The sequence below is a fragment of the Mustelus asterias genome, unplaced genomic scaffold (assembly GCF_964213995.1).
Source record: "Mustelus asterias unplaced genomic scaffold, sMusAst1.hap1.1 HAP1_SCAFFOLD_2504, whole genome shotgun sequence".
Taxonomy (NCBI): domain Eukaryota; kingdom Metazoa; phylum Chordata; class Chondrichthyes; order Carcharhiniformes; family Triakidae; genus Mustelus; species Mustelus asterias.
The window spans coordinates 19,755-38,895 of NW_027592449.1; the positions used below are offsets into that span (position 1 = coordinate 19,755).

The 19,141-nt window shown below is 52.7% G+C and overlaps 1 protein-coding gene across 2 annotated transcripts in view; it reads left to right on the forward strand.

Moving 5' to 3' along the window:
• cntrob (centrobin, centrosomal BRCA2 interacting protein) overlaps nt 1–19,141 on the forward strand; it is a 52,589-nt gene that overhangs the window by 19,461 nt on the left and 13,987 nt on the right. The window contains exons 7-12 of one of the 2 annotated variants that reach the window (XM_078207609.1): nt 2,722–2,820; nt 3,338–3,574; nt 5,299–5,445; nt 7,082–7,215; nt 11,291–11,416; nt 12,625–12,800. In XM_078207609.1, coding sequence (XP_078063735.1) covers nt 2,722–2,820; nt 3,338–3,574; nt 5,299–5,445; nt 7,082–7,215; nt 11,291–11,416; nt 12,625–12,800 — 919 coding nt within the window. The remainder of the gene's footprint in view (nt 1–2,721; nt 2,821–3,337; nt 3,575–5,298; nt 5,446–7,081; nt 7,216–11,290; nt 11,417–12,624; nt 12,801–19,141) is intronic. The other variant, XM_078207608.1, reaches the window with a different exon arrangement.

A 19,141-nucleotide genomic window follows, 5' to 3' on the forward strand; every position in this document is an offset into this window, starting at 1 on the left:
GTTAAAAATTGTCCCTTAGAGACCTGAGATGCGTAGGTTTGAGGGATTAGCGGGTAAATATGTGGGGGTAGGGCCTGGGTGGGATTGTGGTCGGTGCAGACTCGATGGGCCGAATGGCCTCCTTCTGCACTGTAGAGTTTCTATGATTCTATGAAGCTCTCACTTGTCCTCCTGCCCTGCCCATGGTGTTGTTTCCATTGTGCTAATTTCTAATTCTCACCAACACTTTGCAGTTACACGGTGCCTTGAGCTTAGTAGAACCTTGCAAAGTGCTTCATGGGAATGTTATCCAAGCAATACCTGACACCAAGCCCTATGAGGCATCCGCTCGATCATAGAGGTAGGTGTGAAGGAGCTTGTTAAAGAAGGGGAGAGAGAGGGGAAGGGTTTAGGGAGGGAGTTTAAAAATGTCCTTGTGGGATGTGGGCATCACTGACTAGGCCAGCATTTATTGCCCATCCCTAATTGCCCTTGACACACCTTCAGGACACCCGCTGCGGTCCACGTCGTGTAGGTACACCCACAGTGCTGTTAGGAAGGCAGTTCCAGGATTTTGACCCAGCGACAGTGAAGGAACGGCCAATTATATTTTCCAAGTCAGGATGGTGAGTGGCTTGAAGGGGAACTTGCAGGTGGGGGTGTTCCCATGTATCTGCTGCCCTTGTCCGAGGTACAGTAGTTGTGGTTTGGAAGGTGCTGCCGAAGGAGCCTTGGTGAGTCGCTGCGGTGCATCTTGTAGATGGTACACAGGCTGCCGCTGTGCGTGGGTGGTGGAGGGAGTGAGTGTTTGTGGATGGGGGGGCAATCAAGCGGGGCTGCTTTGTCCTGGATGGTGTCGAGCTTCTCGAGTGTTGTTGGAGCCGCACCATCCAGGCAAGTGGGGAGTATTCCATCACACTCCTGACTTGTGTCCTTTTGATGGTGGACAGGCTTTAGGGGGAGTCAGGAGGAGAGTTATTCGTCGCAGGATTCCCAGTTGCAGATGGGGTTGGGTGGTTTTGTGGGCAGGGGTTCAAGGACACATTTTCCAGTAACCTGCATATCACATTCAGGATGTGGAGATGCCGGCGTTGGGCTGGGGTAAACACAGTAAAGAGTTTTAACAACACCAGGTTAAAGTTCAACAGGTTTATTTGGTAGCAAATGCCATTAGCTTTCAGAGCGCTGCTCCTTCGTCAGATGGAGTGGAAATCTGCTCTCAAACAAGGCACACAGAGATCAAATTGATTTTGTGTCTCTGTGCCCTGTTTGAGAGCAGATTTCCACTCCATCTGACGAAGGAGCAGGGCTCCGAAAGCTAATGGCTTTTGCTCCCAAATGTACCTGTTGGACTTTAACCTGGTGTTGTTAAAACTCTTACTGTATCACATTCAGCACATAGACTGGCCATTCGGCCCAGCCAGGTCCTGCTGGCATTTATCCTCCTTCATCTCCATAAGGCCATAAGATATAGGAGCAGAATTAGGCCACTCGGCCCATCGAGTCTGCTCCGCCATTCAATCATGGCTGATATGATTCTCATCCCCATTCTCCCGCCTTCTCCCTGTAACCCTTGATCCCCTTATTGATCAAGAACCTCTGTCTTAAAGACACCCAATGACCCGGCCTCCACTGCCTTCTGCGGCAAAGAGTTCCACAGATTCACCACCCTCTGGCTGAAGAAATTCCTCCTCATCTCTGTTTTAAAGAAAGGTCCCTTCACTCTGAGGTTGTGCCCTCTGGTTCTAGTCTCTCCCACTAGTGGAAACATCCTCTCCATGTCCATTCTGTCTAGGCGCCTCAGTATTCTGTAAGTTTTAATTAGATCCTTCCCTCATCCTTCTAAACTCCAACGAGTACAGACCCAGAGTCCTCAACCCGTTCCTCATATGACAAACTCTTCATTCCTGGGATCATTCTTGTGAACCTCCTCTGGACCCTTTCCAAGGCCAGCACATCCTTCCTTAGATACGGGGCCCAAAACTGCTCACAATACTCCAAATGGTGTCTGACCAGAGCCCTATACAGCCTCAGAAGTCCATCCCTGCTCTTGTATTCTAGCCCTCTCGACATGAATACTGACATTGCATTTGCCTTCCTAACTGCCAACTGAACCTGCACGTTAACCTTAAGAGAATCTTCAACCAGGAATCCCAAGTCCCCTTTGTGCTTCAGATTTCCAAAGCCTCTCCTCGTTTAGAAAATAGTCTATGCTTCTATTCGTCCTTCCAAAGTGCATAACCTCACACTTTCCCACATTGTAATCCACCTGCCACTTCTTTGCCCACCCTCCTAGCCTGTCCGAGTCCTTCTGAAGCCCCCCCCTGCTTCCTCAACACTACCCGTCCCTCCACATATCTTTGTATCATCCGCAAGTCTAGCAACCGTCCCTCAGTCCTATCTTCCAGATCATTTATGTAGTGAAAGGTTTGTGGTCCCAGCACCGACCCCTGTGGAACACCACTCGTCACCGGCTGCCATCCTGAAAAGATCCCATCAGAACATCCTTCTCCTCTTTTCTCTGTCCACCATTAATCTGAATTACTCCCTCTGCTCAGGACATGTATCGACCGGGGTTCGAGTCATAGCCCCCCCCGCCCAGTGATCTGTAGGCAAGTTCTTGGGGGACCTGTTGAGTCGGTAGTTCTGGAGCAGTCACTGTGTTTGGAGAGAAGGGAAGAGGGGCTGGTGTCAGAAGGTGACAATAAAAGTGACGCAGTATTATTTCTACTACCTTCACAGGCACTCTTCAGCTTGGAGCACCATTTAACACAAGCGAACCAGACTCTGGCGAAAGAGCAGCGAGAGAAGGGTCTGCTGGAGGAAGAGAGGGGCGTGCAGGTAAGGGAAGCATCGCCCCTGACTGACACCGGATAAACTAAATCACAGCTTGCATCGCTGTTCTGGCACTGAGCAACTCCCGTGCCTTTTAATCATCCTGCACTGTAGGATTCTTTCAGCCCATCGAGTCTGCACCGATGGGCTGAATGGCCTCCTTCTGCACTGGCCCTATCCCCGTAACCCCATAAATTTACCCGGCTAATCCCTCCCTCCGACGGGGGCACGGTGGCATAGTGGCATTGCTGGCTCACAGCGCCAGGGATCTCGATCATTTCCACTTCATCCCTGTTGATGTAGGGCATGTCCTCCACTGCGCCTCCTGAGGCAGGCAGATGAGAAACAGCCTCTCGGCATCAACCCTGTCAAACCCTTCAGAAAATCCGAGACGTCTCGATAAGTTCGGGAATGTCTTTGGCTGAAACGGGGTTTGGAACAATGACTTATTTTCGCTGCAATATGAACAGTGATGATGCAGTTACTTGACGTTTCTGGCCTCTCTTCCCCCCCCCCCCTGTAGGAGGAGGAGAACCGGAGGCTGCAGAAAGCTCTGGAAGCGGAGCAGCAACGCTGTCAGCGGCTGCAGGGCGAGTGCGACGCGGCGCAGAGCGGCAGGCAGCACGAGCGGAAACAGGCCGAGGCTCTGCGCACCAAGCTGGGGGAGGAGCGCGAGGCGGGCGGCCAGCGGGAGAAACAGCTGGAGCAGAGGAACGCGGAGCGGGAGGAAGAACTCCAGGAGCAGCTGGAAAGAGAGAAGGTGTGTGGGGCTGGGATGTGGGAGGGGGTTGGGGAGGGGGTGTGTGAGAGGGTTCGGGGGGGGGGCGCGTGCGATGGGTGTGGGCGGACAGGGTGACTGTTGTGGGCTAAACCGAGATGACCGGCACTGTCTTAATTTTAGACAATACAAAACTCACGGGGCAGATATCTCTGTATGAAGACGTAACTTTTATTTGAACAAGTAGCTGCAAGGAGATCATCAAAGGGTTAAGTGGCTCCGACATAGAGCAGCAAAACTCTCCGATGAATCTCACGTTACAATCAAAAACAGATCCATTATAGTTCTTCTTATCATTCCACCTTATAATAACTTTAAATCAATCATCGTTAAAATACACAAATCAACAGTAATACCCGTCAGATATTTAAACCAATCGCATTTCATGCCCCAGCATAATGGCATTTTATTAGTCCGTATAACCCGGAAGCTAACTCCATTCTGGGCTAACCTCTTCCTCCGGTTGCTTAGCAGCCTAAGACGCTCCGTCCAGAGGTCAAATAAACCCATGAGTTCCCTTAAAGTTCACCGCCTAACCGGACCGACTCGTGACACCACCAGTCCATCTCGTTTGGACAGTGAATAAACCCTATTCATGAAGTAAGATTAAGTGTTCTACATGTTCCTTCCATCCGAAACTTTACTGATAAACCATGAAGTTATGTTAGAATTAAATATTCTCTCGAATATATGGTCTTGCCCCAGTGACATTTACCATGATGCTTAGCAGTAAACTGCTCTTGGCTAAAGACCTTATATACCTTAATATACCTAATATACCTTAATATACCTAATATACCTTAAAATCAATATAATTATAATACATTTAGTACATTAGCATTATCATTTTACAATCATAATCACATTTGAATCGATAACTGCATCCCATATGTCTAAATTGCCTCTTGTTAGCTCATAAAATTATTTTAAAAGTCATTTTTAAAAATTCATTCCTGGGACATGGGCGTCGCTGGCTGGGACCAGCATTTATTGCCCAAACCTAGTTGCCCTTGGAGGGCAGTTGAGAGTCAACCACATTGGCTGTGGCCTCTGGAGTCACATGTAGGCCAGACCGGGGTAAGGACGGCAGATTTCCTTCCCTAAAGGGAACCAGATGGGTTTTTCCGACAATGGGTCATCAGTAGATTCTTAATTCCAGATTTTAAACAAATTGAATTCCAATTCCACCGTCTGCCGTGGCGGGATTCGAACCCGGGTCCCCCAGAACATTAGCTGAGTTTCTGGATTAATAGTCCAGCGATAATACCACTAGGCCATCGCCTCCCCATTTGACTGAATGCAGCTAGTCCTGTCAGTGCTTTCATGTGTATTGCTTTAACAATCTTACTCCCCCCATTTGGGGGTTCTGCTGACAGTTACTAACCTTTGGAAAACCCAAGGTTTCTGAAGCCTCAAAGTCTAAGGGAGAAACTGCAGCAGAATGTGTATTTATAAAGAGCCAGATTTTCTATGAAAGGAGGCCATTTGGCCCATCGTGCAGTTGCCAGCTCCTTTGTAAGAATTACCCATTTAACCTCGCTCTCTGTCCCCTGCTCTTTCCCCATTGTCCTGTCGCTCCTTTTCCCTTCCAGCGTTAATCCAATTCCCCTTTGGAAAGTTATTACTGACACTGCTTCTGCCCCCAGCGGGTTCCAGGTGACACAGACGCCCGAGTCTAAATTTTGTTTCTGGGTTTCATCACGCAGGCGAGCACTCAGCGCGAAACCCAGAGGGCCCAGGACGCACAGCAGGTCCTCGCCTCCGTCCAGACGGAGCTGCAGCGACTGGAGATCGAGCTGGACACGGCCAGACGAGAGAAGGAAACTCTGCAGATGGATCTCAGCCTGGTCAAGGTGAAAGCGTGTGCTCCTTCGTCTGGTATCTCTGTCGATCAGGGCAACCGCCCTGAGGAGCCAGGAAATGGGAGCAGAGGAGGAGACCATTCAGCCCCTCGAGCCTACTCTGCCCCCCATCTCTTGGCTTCGACTTCACTATCCTGTCCGCTCCCCCCTGAGAGACCAAACTCTGCTTTGTAATCACAAAATAATACATTCTTTCATTGCCCCCCGAACTGAGTGTCTCACTCAGCTATTTCAGAGAGGGGCAATTAAGCGTCAGCCACATTGCTGTGGATGCGTAGGCCAGACCGGACAAGGACGGTAGATTTCCGGGGACACCGATGAGCTCGATGGGTTTTTACAAACAAAAGGGCGGCACGGTGGGTTAGCACCGCTGCCTCACAGCGCCGGGGACCCGGGTTCGATTCCCGGCTTGGGTCACTGTCTGTATGGAATCTGCACGCTCTTCCCCCATGCCTTTCGCTGAGTCAAAATCCTGGAACTCCCTCCCTAACAGCACTGTGAGTGTACCTACACCACACGGGTTCAAGAATTCAGAGTAGACCATTGAGGACGGAGATGAGGAGACATTTAGAAACATAGAAAAACTACAGCACAAAACAGGCCCTTCGGCCCCACAAGTTGTGCCGAACATATCCCTACCTTCTAGGCCTACCTATAACCCTCCATCCTATTAAGTCCCATGTACTCATCAAGGAGTCTCTTAAAAGACTCTGTTGAGTTTGCCTCCACCACCACTGACGGCAGCCGATTCCACTCGCCCACCACCCTCTGTGTGAAAAACCTCCCCCTAACATTTCCCCTGTACCTACCCCCCAGCACCTTAAACCTGTGTCCTCTCGTAGCAGACATTTCCACCCTGGGAAAAAGCCTCTGAGAGTCCACCCGATCTATGCCTCTCAACATCTTATACACCTCTATTAGGTCTCCTCTCATCCTACGTCTCTCCAAGGAGAAAAGACCGAGCTCCCTCAGCCTATCCTCATAAGGCATGCCACTCAATCCAGGCAACATCCTCGTAAATCGCCTCTGCACCCTTTCAATCTTTTCCACATCCTTCCTGTAATGAGGCGACCGGAACTGAGCACATCCATTTCTTCACCCAGAGAGTGGTGAGCCTGTGGAATTCATTACCACAGGAAGTAGTTGATGCCAAAACATTGAATGTATTCAAGAGGCGGCTGGATATAGCACTTGGGGCGAACGGGATCAAAGGTTATGGGGGGAAAGCAGGATGAGGCTATTGAGTTGGATGATCAGCCATGATGGTGATGAATGGCGGAGCAGGCTCGAAGGGCCAAATGGCCTCCTCCTGCTCCTATCTTTCTATGTCAGAAGGCAGCTCACCCGCCTTCTCAAGGGGCAGTTAGGGATGGGCAATAAATGCTGGTCTATCCAGCGACACCTGCATCCTATGAATGTATTTTAAAAATGAAGCACCCCATGGTCAAACAGTTTGTGACCACTCGAGGTGTAACCTAACGTGTTACGGGGAGGGTGAGCAGGGCTCGGTGACTGGTATCTCGGTCGAGTCTGTACCTTCAGGAAGAGACGGGGGGGGGGGGGGGAGAGAAGACTTGGTGTCAAACCACTGCTTTCACGTTGACTAAACGTTCTGCCCCTGCCGCAGGCCCGCTTTGAGTCACAGCGCGTCAGGAGTGAGACAGAGTTTAAGATGACCCTGGAGCAGCAGGTGACCGAGCGACTAACCGCCGTCCATGAAGAAAGCACCCGGCAGACGGCCGCTGTGCGGGAGCAGCACAGGTAACCAGAGCCCCATCTCACACCGGCGACATTCGCAGAGCTCTGTCCCCTCACCAACCCGCGCACGATCTGCCCTCCAAGGCTATTCATTTCCCCAATTACCTAAATAGGAAGCAGATTCAAAATGCGTCCAGGCAGAGGGATCTGGGTGTCTGTGTTCATGAATCGCAGGTGAAGCACGTGATTACAAAAAGGCCAGAGGGATGTTCAGTAAGTAGTCTACCTAGTTAACGTCCAACAGGTTGATTTGATAGCACGAGCTTTCGGAGCGTTGCCCCTTCATCAGGCGATGATCCCCAAATGGGATGTTGGCCTTTGTTGTGAAAGGACTGGAGTATAAAAGTAGAGAAGTGTAGTTGCAATTGTATAGAGTGTTGGTGAGACCACATCTGGAGTATTGGACCCAGACATTGGAGGCAGTTCAGAGAGGAGACTCACCAGATTGGTTCCAGGGATGGAGGAGAGATTAAACAGTTTGGGCTTGTACTCGCTGGAGTTTAGAAGGATGAGAAGGGATCTGATCGAGGTATATAAAATACTAAAAGGGATTGATAGAGTAAGCATAGACCGAATGTTTCCTCTTGTGAGGCAATCTCGAACAAGAGGTCACAGGTATAAGTTAAGAGGCGGTAGATTTAAAACTGAGATGAGGATGTCTTTGCACTGGAGGGGATGCAGAGGAGATTCACCAGGATGCTGCCTGGGATGGAACATTTAAGATATGGAGAGAGGCTGGGTCGTTTTCTCTGGAGCAGAGGAGACTGAGGGGTGACCTTTGGGGCGGCCCGGCAGCACAGTGGTTAGCACTGCTGCTTCACAGGGCCAGGGACCTGGGTTCGATTCCCGGCTCGGGTCGCTGTCTGTGTGGAGTCTGCACATTCTCCTCATGTCTGCGTGGGTTTCCTCCGGGTGCTCCGGTTTCCTCCCACAGTCCGAAAGATGTGCGGGTTAGGTTGATTGGCCATGTTAAAATTGCCCCTTAGTGTCCTGAGACGCGTAGATTAGAGGGATTAGTGGGTAAATATGTAGGGATATGGGGGTAGGGCCGGGGTGGGATTGTGGTCGGTGCAGACTCGATGGGCCGAATGGCCTCTTTCTGCACTGTAGGGTTTCTATGATTTCTATGATTGACCTGACCGAGGTGTTCAAGATTGAGGGGCACGGACAGGGTGAATAAGGAGCAGCTGTTCCCCTCAGTTGAAGGGTCAGTCACGAGGGGGCATAGGTTCAAGGTGAGGGGCAGGAGGTTTAGGGGGGATGTGAGGGAAAACATTTTTACCCAGAGGGTGGTGAGGGTCAGGAACGCACTGCCTGGGAGGGTGGTGGAGGCCTCCCATTCTTTCAAAAGTACCCGGATGGGTACTTGGCACGTCATAACATTCAGGGCTGTGGGCCAAGTGCTGGCGAGTGGGATTAGGTGGGCAGGTCAGGGCCTTGCATGCATCGGTGCAGACTCGATGGGCCGAAGGGCCTCTTCTGCTCTTTGGGATTCTGTGATACCTCTCGCAGCGGGTGGTGAATTTGTGGAACTCCCTGCCCCCCAGCACGGTGGAGTCTGAATCGTTGAATGGCTTCAAGAAGGAGATGGATATATTTCTCATCAAAAAAAGGGATAAGGGGAAGGGGTGGATTTGAGAGCAGGGAGCGATCAGCCATGATCTGATTGAATGGCGGGGCAGGTTCGAAGGGTTGAATTTGTCTCCTGCTCCTAATTCCTACGTTCCAATCTTGACAAAGGCAAGCTCCCAATTCAGGAGAGATGGGAGCAGCCGTCCTTGAGCTGGGATCCATGGAGCCAGGGAATCGGGAGAGACCTTTTCAGGGTGTTGGAAAGCCAGAGTAAGCGATGGCTGAAAAGCAATGCTCTGCTCGTCTCTATCTCCCCGCCATCCTGCTCTCCCCTTCCACCCCCAGCGTTCTCTCCAGTCCCCCTGCCAAGTATAGACAGAGTCTGCAGCGAAAACCTGGCTGTTCGCAGTGATATCTGGCAGTGCCACAGGATGGTCACAGTGCCAGAGGAGGCCATTCGGCCCATCATGTCCGCACCGGCTCTCCATTCCCCAGCTGCCTTCCCCCTGGCCCTGCAGGTTCTTCCTTTAATCAGTTCTCTTCTCGCTTAACCCTGCCTCCAGCACACTCTCCGGCAACACTCTCCAAACCTCAACCACTCTCCCCGCCAACCCTCCATAACCAGTGACTCCCTTGTCGGTCCATCTACCCTGACTCTGTTTCCTGTTAGACTAGCCCATCCGCTCTATCCAGGCTGACATGGGTTACCCTCAGTACCACCAGCTCTCACCTTGTGCATCACACCTTCATCGTCAGAGCAGCAAATTGTAACTGGCGAGTGCCATAGGGATCAGTGCTGGAGCCCTCAAACACTTAGCATCTATATTAAAGGACTTGGATGAAGGGACAGAGTACCCTGCAGCCCTTAAATATATTCAAGATTGAGTTAGAGAGCTTTTTCACTGTGCAAGAGGAGGCCATTCAGCCCATCAAGTCTGCATTGACTGTCTGAAAGCGCACCTTACCCAGGCCCACCTCCCCGCCCTGTCCCCATAACCTCTGCGCGTTAATCATGGCCAATCCACCTAACCTACACATCTTTGGACACTAAGGGGCAATTTAGCATGGCCAATCCACCTAACCTGTCCATCTTTGGACACTAGGGACAATTTAGCATGGCCAATCCACCTAACCTGCACATCTTTGGACACTAGGGACAATTTAGCATGGCCAATCCACCTAACCCGCACATCTTTGGTCACTAAGGGGCAATTTAGCATGGCCAATCCACCTAACCTACACATCTTTGGACACTAGGGACAATTTAGCATGGCCAATCCACCTAACCTGCACATCTTTGGACACTAAGGAGCAATTTAGCATGGCCAATCCACCTAACCTGCACATCTTTGGACACTAGGGACAATTTAGCATGGCCAATCCACCTAACCTGCACATCTTTGGACACCAAGGGGCAATTTAGCATGGCCAATCCACCTAACCTGCACATCTTTGGACACCAAGGGGCAATCCACTCCATCTTTGGACTGTGGGAGGAAACCGGAGCACCCGGAGGAAACCCACGCAGACACGGGGGGAACGTGCAGACTCCACACGGACAGTGACCCGAGGCCGGAATCGAACCCTGGTCCCTGGCGCTGTGAGGCAGCAGCGCTCACCCACTGTGCTGCTGTGGGCCATTTAAATACACATTCGTTCCATCCAAGGCAGCACTGAGATCCTCAGATTTTGCTGGGACGGCAGAATTGAACCTTCCCCACTCACTGGATAACAAGCCGTCCAAGAATTCAACCACAGAATGTCAGCTTAAACCCTGCGGCCAATCTTGGATATATTTAATGGCTGCAGGGTACTCGGTCCCTTCCCTGCGGCCAAACCCTTTACCCGCTGCATTGATTTAATTTGATTTATTATTGTCACAGGTACTGGGATACAGTGAAAAGTATTGTTTCTTGAGCGCTATACAGACAAAGCATACCATTCATAGAGTACATAGGGGAGAAGGATTTGATTTGATTTGATTTATTGTCACATGTATTGGGATACAGTGAAAAGTATTGTTTCTTGCGCACTATACAGACAAAGCATACTGTTCATAGAGAAGGAAAGGAGAGGGTGCAGAATGTAGTGTTACAGTCACAGCTAGGGTGTGGAGAAAGATCAACTTAATGCGAAGTAGGTCCATTCAAAAGTCTGACAGCAGCAGGGAAGAAGTTGTTCTTGAGTCGGTTGGTGCGTGACCTCAGACTTTTGTATCTTTTTCCCGAAGGAAGAAGGTGGAAGAGAGGATGTCCGGGGTGCGTGGGGGTCCTTGATTATGCTGGCTGCTTTTCCCCGAGGCAGCGGGAAGTGTAGACGGAGTCAATGGATGGGAGGCTGGTTTGCGTGATGGATTGGGCTACATTCACGACCCTCTGTAGTTTTTTTTGCGGTCTTGGTCAGAGCAGGAGCCCAGACCAAGCTGTGATACAGCCAGAAAGGATGCTTTCTTTCAGCCAGTGTCTGTACCCGGGACTCGTGCTTTGATGTGTTTTTTGGTGTTTAGGAAGCAGCTTCTGGAGCTGGCTGCGCAACACGAACACGAGATGGGTAAGCAGTTAGCCGAGTTCAAATCGGAACGACAGGAACGAGAGGAGAAGCATCGTCACCTCATTGAGGGCTACGAGATCAGGTAGGGGACCTTTCCAAACCTTGGCTCTTGTTTCGCTTGCCACCAGCACACTCTTTCTTTGCTTGGCTCACACTGTGCGGTTCCTGGTTGCCACCCAACTTGTCGACCTACAGAAGTAGACCATTCGGCCCTTCGAGCCTGCTCTGGTGATCTGTTTGTGCTTCGATTTTGGGAACAATGATTGTCGGGAATGTTGCATCGAAGGGAGGGATTGCTTCATAGAGGATAGGAGCGGGAGGCGGCCATTTCAGGTCACTATGCGCTGACGCACCTTTCTGTGTGTAGGGGCGTCCTCCACACTGACAGGCTTCTGGGCACGCTCCGTCCTAAACTCCCGGTGTCAGCTCCGCAGAGTCTCGCTGTGCTCCCACTTACGGATGTTTAGTACCAGTGGATGTTTATAACTCTGCAGCGACCAATCGTCACCCAAACCACTTCAAGGACTGGGACCACATTTAGTTCACACAATCATCGAATCATCCAGTGCAGAGGGAGGCCATTTGGCCCATCGAGTCTGCACCGACCACAATCCCACCCAGGCCCTATCCCCGTAACCCCACGTATTTACCCTCGTTAATCCCTCTCACCTACACATCCCGGGACACGATGAGGGACACTTATTAGCACGGCCAATGCACCCTAACCCGCACATCTTTCGGACCGTGGGGGGGAACCGGAGCGACCGGAGGAAACCCACGCAGACACGGGGAGAACGTGCAGACTCCGCACAGTCACCCAAGCCGGGAATCGAACCCGCTGTGAGGCAGCAGTGCTGATGGCCTGTGGGCTGCAGTGAGGTAGCAACATGTGGGTTCAAGGCACATTGTCCTTTCTAACACCTCCCCAGCTCCCAGAATCTCCGTCCGGGAGCAAAACCACGTGGTTGCATTTAAAACAAAAAGAGACTTTTTTTTTTTAGGAATCGACCCAGTGTTTGTTCGGGTTTCGCTGTTCTTGCGGGTGACAGTGGTGAAGTATGTGGAATCTCAAATTTATGGCTTGTCCCAAACTGTGTGAAGGGGCACGTCCGCCTCCATATACCCAGGCCGATACTCCCCGGGGAATACCGAGAGAGCGTTAGCTCCAGAGTTTTACAGACTCTGATCTTCCTATAGTAGCCCCTCGGCTGTAAAGTGTTTCGGCAGGCGCTGAGACATTGCAAGGCGCTCTCTCAATGCAAGTCTTCCTCTCCTGTCGGCTGGGTGTAGGCTGGCGAAGGCGCAGGAGGAGATGGGCAGACTCCTCGTCATGAAGAGGAAGCTGGAAGTGCAGCGAGGCGAGATGGTGTCCAAGCTCCAGTCCATGATGCAGTCGCAGTGGAACGAGGCACTGAAGGTGCTGCTGTCTGAAGACCCGCCCCCAGGCCACCAGAGAGCAACGGTGGGTGATTGTGCGATACCTCATGTGGGCTAGAACTCAAAAGCAGATGAATTAGGAGCGGGAGGAGGCCATTCGGCCCCTCAAGCCTGCTGCTCCGTTCATTAAGATCACGGCTGATCTGATTGTCTCCCCGTCTGTCCTTCCAATGCCCTCGGACTCCCTGTCGATCAGAAATCTGTGTAACTTATTTTATTCATTCCTGGGACACGGGCGTCGCTGGCTGGTCCAGCACTTATTGCCCATCCCTAGTTGCCCCTTGGAGGGCAGTTGAGAGTCAACCACATTGGCTGTGGCTCTGGAGTCACATGTAGGCCAGACCGGGTAAGGGTGGCAGATTTCCTTCCCTAAAGGGACATTAGTGAACACAGATGGGTTTTTCCGACAATGGGTCATCAGTAGATTCTTAATTCCAAATATTTTTTATTGAATTCAAATTCCACCATCTGCCGTGGCGGGATTCGAACCCGGGTCCCTCAGAACATGAGCTGAGTTTCTGGATTAATAGTCCAGCGATAATGCCACCAGGCCATCGCCTCCCCTCGGCCTTGAATATATTTAACAATCCAGCCCCCACTGCTCTGACGAAGAGAATTCCACAGACTAGCGACCCTTGGAGACAACATATTCTTCCTTCTCTCCGAGACCCCTCACCCCGATTCTCGACATCCTCTCCATGTCCACCCTATCCAGTCCCCTCAGGATTTTCCAGGTTTACAATGTGATTATCCCCCCATTCTGTGAAACCTGACAGAGTAAAGGCCCAACCCGTTCAAGCATTCCTCACAAGACCAACCCTTCACTCCAGAAATCTATCCTGGACTTGCGAATAGCGAAGAGCATTGTCGGGCAATACAGCAGGATATAGATAGGCTGGAAAATTGGGCGGAGAGGTGGCAGATGGAGTTTAATCCGGATAAATGCGAAGTGATGCATTTTGGAAGTAATAATGTAGGGAGGAGTTATACAATAAATGGCAGAGTCATCAGGAGTATAGAAACACAGAGGGACCGAGGTGTGCAAGTCCACAAATCCTTGAAGGTGGCAACACAGGTGGAGAAGGTGGTGAAGAAGGCATATGGTATGCTTGCCTTTATAGGACGGGGTATAGAGTATAAAAGCTGGAGTCTGATGATGCAGCTGTATAGAACGCTGGTTAGGCCACATTTGGAGTACTGCGTCCAGTTCTGGTCGCCGCACTACCAGAAGGACGTGGAGGCGTTAGAGAGAGTGCAGAGAAGGTTTACCAGGATGTTGCCTGGTATGGAGGGTCTTAGCTATGAGGAGAGATTGGGTAGACTGGGGTTGTTCTCCCTGGAAAGACGGAGAATGAGGGGAGATCTAATAGAGGTGTACAAAATTATGAAGGGTATAGATAGGGTGAACAGTGGGAAACTTTTTCCCAGGTCGGAGGTGACGATCACGAGGGGTCACGGGCTCAAGGTGAGAGGGGCGAAGTATAACTCAGACATCAGAGGGACGTTTTTTACACAGAGCGTGGTGGGGGCCTGGAATGCGCTGCCAAGTAGGGCGGTGGAGGCAGGCACGCTGACATCGTTTAAGACTTACCTGGATAGTCACATGAGCAGCCTGGGAATGGAGGGATACAAACGATTGGTCTAGTTGGACCAAGGAGCGGCACAGGCTTGGAGGGTCGAAGGGCCTGTTTCCTGTGCTGTACTGTTCTTTGTTCTTTGTTCTTTTGGAGACCAGAACTGCAACAGTGCTCCAGATGAGGTCTCCCTAAGGCCCTGTGTAGCACCAGCTCTCACGGGAAGTTTTGATTTGATTTGTTATTGTCACATGTATTGTTTCTTGCGCACTATACAGACAAAGCATACCGTTCATAGAGAAGGAAAGGAGAGGGTGCAGAATGTAGTGTTACAGTCACAGCTAAGATGGAGAGAAAGATCAACTTAATGCGATATAGGTCCATTCCAAAGTCTGACAGCAGCAGGGAAGAAGCTGTTCTTGACTCGGTCGATACGTGACCTCAGACTTTTGTATCTTTTTCCCAACGGAAGAAGGTGGAAGAGCGAATGTCCGGGGTGCGTGGGGTCCTTGATTATTCTGGCTGCTTTGCCGAGGCAGCGGGAAGTGAAGACAGAGTCAGTGGATGGGAGGCTGGTTTGCGTGATGGACTGGGCTACGCTCACGATCTTTTGTATTTTCTTGCGGGAGAGGGTGGGACTCGCTCCTGTGGGGAATGGAGTGAATGTGGGACTCGCTCCTGTGGGGAATGGAGTGAATGTGGGACTCACTCCTTTGGGGAGTGGAGTGAATGTGGGACTCACTCCTGTGGGGAGTGGAGTGAATGTGGGACTCGCTCCTGTGGGGAGTGGAGTGAATGTGGGACTCGCTCCTGTGGGGAATGGAGTGAATGTGGGACTCGCTCCTGTGGGGAGTGGAGAGAATGTGGGACTCGCTCCTGTGGGGAATGGAGTGAATGTGGGACTCGCTCCCGCGGGGAATGGAGTGAATGTGGGACTCGCTCCCGCGGGGAATGGAGTGAATGTGGGACTCACTCCTGTGGGGAGTGGAGTGAATGTGGGACTCGCTCCTGTGGGGAGTGGAGTGAATGTGGGACTCGCTCCTGTGGGGAATGGAGTGAATGTGGGACTCGCTCCTGTGGGGAATGGAGTGAATGTGGGACTCGCTCCCACGGGGAATGGAGTGAATGTGGGACTCACTCCTGTGGGGAATGGAGTGAATGTGGGACTCGCTCCCGCGGGGAGTGGAGTGAATGTGGGACTCGCTCCTGTGGGGAATGGAGTGAATGTGGGACTCACTCCTGTGGGGAGTGGAGTGAATGTGGGACTCACTCCTGTGGGGAATGGAGTGAATGTGGGACTCGCTCCTATGGAGAATGGAGTGAATGTGGGACTAACTCCTGTGGGGAATGGAGTGAATGTGGGACTCGCTCCTGTGGGGAATGGAGTGAATGTGGGACTCGCTCCTGTGGGGAATGGAGTGAATGTGGGACTCGCTCCTGTGGGGAATGGAGCGAATGTGGGACTCGCTCCTGTGGGGAGTGGAGTGAATGTGGGACTCACTCCTGTGGGGAGTGGAGTGAATGTGGGACTCACTCCTGTGGGGAATGGAGTGAATGTGGGACTCGCTCCTGTGGGGAGTGGAGTGAACGTGGGACTCGCTCCTGTGGGGAGTGGAGCGAATGTGGGACTTGCTCCTGTGGGGAGTGGAGCGAATGTGGGACTCGCTCCTGTGGGGAATGGAGTGAATGTGGGACTCGCTCCTGTGGGGAATGGAGTGAATGTGGGACTGACTCCTGTGGGGAATGGAGTGAATGTGGGACTCGCTCCTGTGGGGAGTGGAGTGAATGTGGGACTCACTCCTGCGGGGAATGGAGTGAATGTGGGACTTGCTCCTGTGGGGAGTGGAGCGAATGTGGGACTCGCTCCTGTGGGGAGTGGAGTGAATGTGAGACTCGCTCCTGTGGGGAGTGGAGTGAATGTGGGACTCGCTCCTGTGGGGAATGGAGTGAATGTGGGACTCGCTCCTGTGGGGAATGGAGTGAATGTGGGACTCGCTCCTGTGGGGAATGGAGCGAATGTGGGACTCGCTCCTGTGGGGAATGGAGCGAATGTGGGACTCACTCCTGTGGGGAATGGAGTGAATGTGGGACTCGCTCCTGTGGGGAATGGAGTGAATGTGGGACTCGCTCCTGTGGGGAATGGAGTGAATGTGGGACTCGCTCCTGTGGGGAATGGAGTGAATGTGGGACTCGCTCCTGTGGGGAGTGGAGTGAATGTGGGACTCGCTCCTGTGGGGAATGGAGTGAATGTGGGACTCGCTCCTGTGGGGAATGGAGTGAATGTGGGACTCGCTCCTGTGGGGAATGGAGTGAATGTGGGACTCGCTCCTGTGGGGAATGGAGTGAATGTGGGACTCGCTCCTGTGGGGAATGGAGTGAATGTGGGACTCGCTCCTGTGGGGAGTGGAGTGAATGTGGGACTCGCTCCTGTGGGGAATGGAGTGAATGTGGGACTCGCTCCTGTGGGGAATGGAGTGAATGTGGGACTCGCTCCTGTGGGGAATGGGGAGAATGTGGGACTCGCTCCTGTGGGGAGTGGAGTGAATGTGGGACTCGCTCCCACGGGGAGTGGAGTGAATGTGGGACTCGCCCCTGTGGGGAGTGGAGCGAATGTGGGACTCACTCCTGTGGGGAATGGAGTGAATGTGGGACTCACTCCTGTGGGGAGTGGAGCGAATGTGGGACTCGCTCCTGTGGGGAATGGAGTGAATGTGGGACTCGCTCCTGTGGGGAATGGAGTGAATGTGGGACTCACTCCTTTGGGGAGTGGAGTGAATGTGGGACTCACTCCTGTGGGGAATGGAGTGAATGTGGGACTCGCTCCTGTGGGGAGTGGAGCGAATGTGGGACTCGCTCCTGTGGGGAGTGGAGTGAATGTGGGACTCGCTCCTGTGGGGAGTGGAGCGAATGTGGGACTCGCTCCTGTGGGGAGTGGAGTGAATGTGGGACTCGCTCCTGTGGGGAGTGGAGTGAATGTGGGACTCGCTCCTGTGGGGAATGGAGTGAATGTGGGACTCGCTCCTGTGGGGAATGGAGTGAATGTGGGACTCGCTCCTGTGGGGAATGGAGTGAATGTGGGACTCGCTCCTGTGGGGAATGGAGTGAATGTGGGACTCGCTCCTGTGGGGAATGGAATGAATGTGGGACTCGCTCCTGTGGGGAATGGAGCGAATGTGGGACTCGCTCCTGTGGGGAATGGAGTGAATGTGGGACTCGCTCCTGTGGGGAATGGAGTGAATGTGGGACTCGCTCCTGTGGGGAATGGAGCGAATGTGGGACTCGCTCCCGCGGGGAGTGGAGTGAATGTGGGACTCGCTCCTGCGGGGAGTGGAGTGAAGGTGGGACTCGCTCCTGTGGGGAATGGAGCGAATGTGGGACTCGCTCTTGTGGGGAGTGGAGTGAATGTGGGACTCGCTCCTGTGGGGAGTGGAGTGAATGTGGGACTCGCTCCTGTGGGGAGTGGAGTGAATGTGGGACTCGCTCCTGTGGGGAATGGAGTGAATGTGGGACTCACTCCTGTGGGGAATGGAGTGAATGTGGGACTCGCTCCCGCGGGGAGTGGAGTGAATGTGGGACTCGCTCCTGTGGGGAATGGAGTGAATGTGGGACTCACTCCTGTGGGGAGTGGAGTGAATGTGGGACTCACTCCTGTGGGGAATGGAGTGAATGTGGGACTCGCTCCTATGGAGAATGGAGTGAATGTGGGACTAACTCCTGTGGGGAATGGAGTGAATGTGGGACTCGCTCCTGTGGGGAATGGAGTGAATGTGGGACTCGCTCCTGTGGGGAATGGAGTGAATGTGGGACTCGCTCCTGTGGGGAATGGAGCGAATGTGGGACTCGCTCCTGTGGGGAGTGGAGTGAATGTGGGACTCACTCCTGTGGGGAGTGGAGTGAATGTGGGACTCACTCCTGTGGGGAATGGAGTGAATGTGGGACTCGCTCCTGTGGGGAGTGGAGTGAACGTGGGACTCGCTCCTGTGGGGAGTGGAGCGAATGTGGGACTTGCTCCTGTGGGGAGTGGAGCGAATGTGGGACTCGCTCCTGTGGGGAATGGAGTGAATGTGGGACTCGCTCCTGTGGGGAATGGAGTGAATGTGGGACTGACTCCTGTGGGGAATGGAGTGAATGTGGGACTCGCTCCTGTGGGGAGTGGAGTGAATGTGGGACTCACTCCCGCGGGGAATGGAGTGAATGTGGGACTTGCTCCTGTGGGGAGTGGAGCGAATGTGGGACTCGCTCCTGTGGGGAGTGGAGTGAATGTGAGACTCGCTCCTGTGGGGAGTGGAGTGAATGTGGGACTCGCTCCTGTGGGGAATGGAGTGAATGTGGGACTCGCTCCTGTGGGGAATGGAGTGAATGTGGGACTCGCTCCTGTGGGGAATGGAGCGAATGTGGGACTCGCTCCTGTGGGGAATGGAGCGAATGTGGGACTCACTCCTGTGGGGAATGGAGTGAATGTGGGACTCGCTCCTGTGGGGAATGGAGTGAATGTGGGACTCGCTCCTGTGGGGAATGGAGTGAATGTGGGACTCGCTCCTGTGGGGAATGGAGTGAATGTGGGACTCGCTCCTGTGGGGAGTGGAGTGAATGTGGGACTCGCTCCTGTGGGGAATGGAGTGAATGTGGGACTCGCTCCTGTGGGGAATGGAGTGAATGTGGGACTCGCTCCTGTGGGGAATGGAGTGAATGTGGGACTCGCTCCTGTGGGGAATGGAGTGAATGTGGGACTCGCTCCTGTGGGGAATGGAGTGAATGTGGGACTCGCTCCTGTGGGGAGTGGAGTGAATGTGGGA